The following is a 4,818-nucleotide window of genomic DNA, read 5'->3' as shown; positions in this document are numbered from 1 at the left end:
CACGTGCGCGCTCTTGCAAGCACGTGCGCGCAAAATGACCTTTGTTCGGCAAATCTACATAACATGTCTACTGACCCTAAAAACATTTTACCTTAGTCGGATGTGTAGTTTACAAGATCACTCGCGGACAAAATTTTCCCAGGAAGAAAAATAATAAGAACTAGACTCCTGTTGCCATGGCAACAAAAAAGTCTCCCGTTCCTGTATGATACCGTTTACATTGATTTTTGTATGTAGAGAAACATGTACATAAAGTAATAATTTTAACATTGTAAAGAACTAGTACTTTCTGTACTTGCAGTCCTTTGATTTTTACTGCAAAAATGAATGTATATGTTGTCTTCATATATGTTACTGTATGCGTGCAATTTTTCTTATCAAGAAGCATATTTTAACTATTTTAAGTTTAATGGGTGAGTATCTAGAAAACAATGTCTCAGAACTTACGGTACTTTGATTTTTACTACCAAAAAATATCCTTTCAGTCCTTTCGTTACATGTGCTTTGATTTTTACTGGTTGACGAAAATAGCTTCCATAGGTCACTTATTGTATGCATTGATGTTAATGTGTAGAAAAAAATGCCAGTTTATACTACATGTACACTGTAGTGAGAAAAAGGTTGGTATGTAAAACAGTCCTCTCAGTACTTAAAGTACTTTGATTTTTATGGCAATTTTAAGTCGTCAACCTAATTTATACGAGACTGTATGTATTGATTTTGTATGAAGAGAAACATGTAAACATAACCTTTATGTAATTTAAAGTAAAAAAATGCTCCATCGGTACTTTCAGTACTTTGATTTTATAAATGCGAAACGAAAGTAGCCTAAATCTTCAAAACGCGTAATCTGATTTTAAAACAAATTATATATTTGGCTTCTATGGATCGATCTCTATTATGCCTCTAAATATCTTGAAAAAATATTCAAAAACAAAAAAGTCGAAAATTGACCGAAACACAAATTCACTTCCGGTGCGGACAGGAAGTACTAGAAACATACAAAACCTACTTTAAAACAAGGACAATGTCATAATATAAAACTTCTGTAAGTTTCACATCTTTACCTCAACTCGTTCTAAAGAAAAATTCCGGACAAAATGTCATTTTAAAATTGAAAATTCGACCATAACTTCGGACCGGAAGTGAATTTTTCAAAAAACGGAATTTTATATAAACTTCATATATCAGCCTACTATCATGTGAAAAATTGTCGAAATCTATCCAACCATCTCTTCGTAATCGCGCTCACAAAATTTGGGAGGAATAATAATAATAATAATAATAATAATAATAATAATAATAAAAAGAAACAATACAAACACTATAAGTCTTCCGTTGTGAACGGAAGACTTAATAATAATAACTAGTGCTAATTGTAACGGGGACCGTTACAGATGTTCCCCGAACGCTCCCCAAATCCCTTTTGGTGCCATATTCCCTGTAATCTCTATTAAATAAGAAATACTTTATGGAATTTATACTTAATCAATGTCTTCCCAGAAGAATACAAAATATATTTAAATTTAAGCATTGCACACGTGTTCATGTGCGTAACGACCATATTATCTTGTCTACACTATCTATATATGTTAATATACTTAATATCAAAGCATTTAATCCAAAAGTAATAAAAAATACACTAATTCGAGTGTATTTTAAATTTTACTCATTTCACGTGCACGCACGTGTATGATGACTACACCTTCTTGTAAGAGTCTTTTATATTTATCTATGTTCTAAATCCCATCCTGTTTGGTTGAAAAACAAGGGAGTTATAGCCATTTAAGTACAGGTCCACGTAAGAATCAGGCAAAATCAATTTTTTGTGATAAGTCAAGGTTCGAGAAATCACTTCATATATCATGTAAGAATTAGACAGGACATGTATATGACAAACATTTGTCGGTTTGGAAATATTCCGCCTAGTTTAGATTTTACGGGTCGGTAATTAAAAAAATTGCATGTTGACTGTTAATGCAAATCTATACAATGTGATGCATCTTTAGGGCTTTGATTTAAAAAACAGCAAACCTTTTTGGTTAAAATGCAATTATATATTAATCAAGCACTTTCTGTACTATTAAATCCAGTTCTAAAAAGTTTGGAAAATTTCGACCGCAGCTTTGTTTTCCCCGATAAAATCGAGCAATATTGGCGAAATCGGGTTATCGTTCATGGATATGTGACATGTTTGTCGCTAGATGGCGTGATGTTACCAGGCACGCTGAATGCGCGAAATATGGAAAACGAGGACGGGTTAAAATGTAGTGTGGGACATTACGCAGGAAGTTCCTGCGGATTATACAAACCGTATCCAAAAGAAACAGATTTAAAAATTTTGGGCGATTGTCAAAGAGACATATCTTTACACCTACACGCCATTAAGTTAAGTGGAGGCCACCAGACAGCAGTGACGGCAGCAGCCGACAGCGAGGGGTCCCTGATTGCCCTGCGCATTGGTTTATTTCGGTAAATAATTATAAAAACACTCTTTAATTTGTAATTATATTTGATGCAGTGATAATTAATATGATTCAAATGGCATCAGTATTTGTATTCATTTTGGTTTGCTTTATGTTTTGTCTTCGGGTCGATATTGATTTGACAAAAATCAGCTGTCTCTCGGGCTGCCTAATGAAGACTTATACTGATGACCTACAGCAAAACTTATGTGATATTCTGATTAAGCATGTCCTAAATAAACTCTAGCTAGTCCAACTAAGTTTGACTTTTACGGTCCCCGTAAAATCACAATATCACAATCACAAATAGAGATTTATTTGTAATATCTGTTCAGTCTTTTTAAAAGAAAGTTGTACTGTTAATCTTACCCTGACGAACACAGATCTAACAGTGTATCCATATAATATATACCAAAAAAAAAAAATCCTATACACAAGCATCCATGATTTTCTAGTCGCATATTTTATGTATTAAGTGTCGAGGGTTGAAACTATTGACTAGGCCTATTTTAAATCACATCATTGTGATATTTCACCATAGTACTTCAGGGGCGTAGTATCAGGGGGGGCCAGCCCCCCCCCCCCACTTTTTCTGCCGACATTACCTTTACTATAGAAAATGTTTACTGAAAGGAAGGTTGACCCCCCCACATTTCAGCAAAGGGTAGTGTTATAAAGAAAATTTACCCCAAAAAGTTTGAATTGAAAGATAGTTGGTCTTGAAAAGAGTTAGCCACTACCCCCCCCCCCCCCACCCCACGAAATAGGATTTTCGACTTCTGGCAACTTTTCGTTTTTTTTTTTTGTTTTTTTTTTTTTTTTGCTTGTCAACTTTTTTCAGGTAAGTAAAAAAAATTTTTCTCAGGTTGGCCCCCCCACTTCCAAAAACGATGCTACGCGCCTGTACTTGTAAGCAAGCCAACCAAATGGGGGGGGGGGGGGAGAGAAAATATACATCCCTCCCAAAAGGGGCATAAAATTCATTCATAAAGATTAAGTAGAGAGTTTTTTTTAAAATAAATATATAAAGAATTGAATAATTTATTATTTCAAGATGTGATCCATCCATGACAGTATGTCCATTCCATCGTTATGGCCTTGGGATACACTGGAAACCTCCTCGGAAGTGCACATATCCATCACATGAGGGAACTCAAAAACCCCAAAAAGCAGTAAATGCAGAAATGAGCAGAAATATTTTGAAATGTTTAGGAGTGTTACTGGTGATTGGTTCAGGTAACTGCATGTTTATCATTTCAAGATCTGTTTATATTTTTTTTATTTCACTTGAGGAAAATTAAATCACTCTCTGGATGAACATTAAATATACGTACATTTATTTGATTATATGAAATATTGATTATAAACTATATGTTTATCATTTTAATGTACCAATAAAAAATAAGCTGTTGGTAATAAATATGGAATTTATTCATGCAGGAATTTGCAAAGGCTGTCTGAAAAGTTACAGCAAAGATATCTCCAGTTTAGACAATGAAAAGGATTCTCTATCACATGTAAGCATAGAAAGTACTGGTATATCATTCTTTTCATAAACACAATACATGTATTCAGAAAGCATTGACAAATGATAACAATTTTGCTTATGTGTCTGTGTGAAACTAAAAGTTGAAGAAAACAATTTCCAATTTACCAAGATAAAAAATACCTCCCTAAAATTAGTAAAACAAGACAATACTATAAAATGGGTGCCATATATATTAGTTGCAGATCTGTAGCGATATGCTTATATATATATGTCTTTGACCATAAAGCTACAGAGCCCATAATGAAAAAAAAAGGTGCAATTGACTGCGCAATAATTTTTGTGATTTTTTTTTTTGAGAATTCCTCCACTTTTCAGCATCGGTCAGTTAATTACCCTTCACTCCCTAATTCTAAGACCATCATTTAACTAATCTGTATATTTTTCCATATCCCTACCTTTTAAAGTCGTTTCTACAAGTGATAAACTTGCTTGATTAAAATAATTTGTTAGATTGCAAAAAATTCACTTCAAATGAGTTTATTGCATGTAGAGACAACTATAAATGGTTGGGAGATGGATAAAATGTACATATTGGCTTCAGAATGTGTCTAGAATTAAGGAGTGAAAGATAGTTGATTGACCAAAGCTAGTCTGAAAGTGGAGAAATTCTCCCCAAAAGTGCGCAAAAAATATTGTGCAATAAATTGCACTTTTTTGCATTACAGGATCTGTAGTGTTATGGTCAAAGACATATTATTTAAAACCATAATGCTACAGATCTGCAGCTACATATAATTATCAGGCGCGGATCCAGGAATTGGAGTTAGAGGTGGCGCCAAAATAAGGCAAGGGGTCTGGGGGCTG

At 33.9% G+C, this 4,818-nt stretch overlaps 1 protein-coding gene across 1 annotated transcript; it reads left to right on the top strand.

Annotated features, from left to right (window-relative positions):
• The first annotated feature begins 2,242 nt into the window (after positions 1-2,242).
• LOC134256323 (uncharacterized) lies at positions 2,243-4,021 on the top strand. The gene is made up of 3 exons (XM_062738976.1): positions 2,243-2,472; positions 3,520-3,701; positions 3,906-4,021. The coding sequence occupies exons 1-3, from the start codon at positions 2,243-2,245 to the stop codon at positions 4,019-4,021; spliced, it is 528 nt and encodes a 175-aa protein (XP_062594960.1).
• Positions 4,022-4,818: the final 797 nt, after the last annotated feature.

Source organism: Saccostrea cucullata, unplaced genomic scaffold, assembly GCF_032062105.1.
Source record: "Saccostrea cucullata isolate Sc308-1 unplaced genomic scaffold, CSIRO_AGI_Scuc_v1 ctg16627, whole genome shotgun sequence".
In the NCBI taxonomy this organism is placed as follows: domain Eukaryota; kingdom Metazoa; phylum Mollusca; class Bivalvia; order Ostreida; family Ostreidae; genus Saccostrea; species Saccostrea cuccullata.
This window is presented reverse-complemented; position numbering and strand designations above follow the sequence as displayed.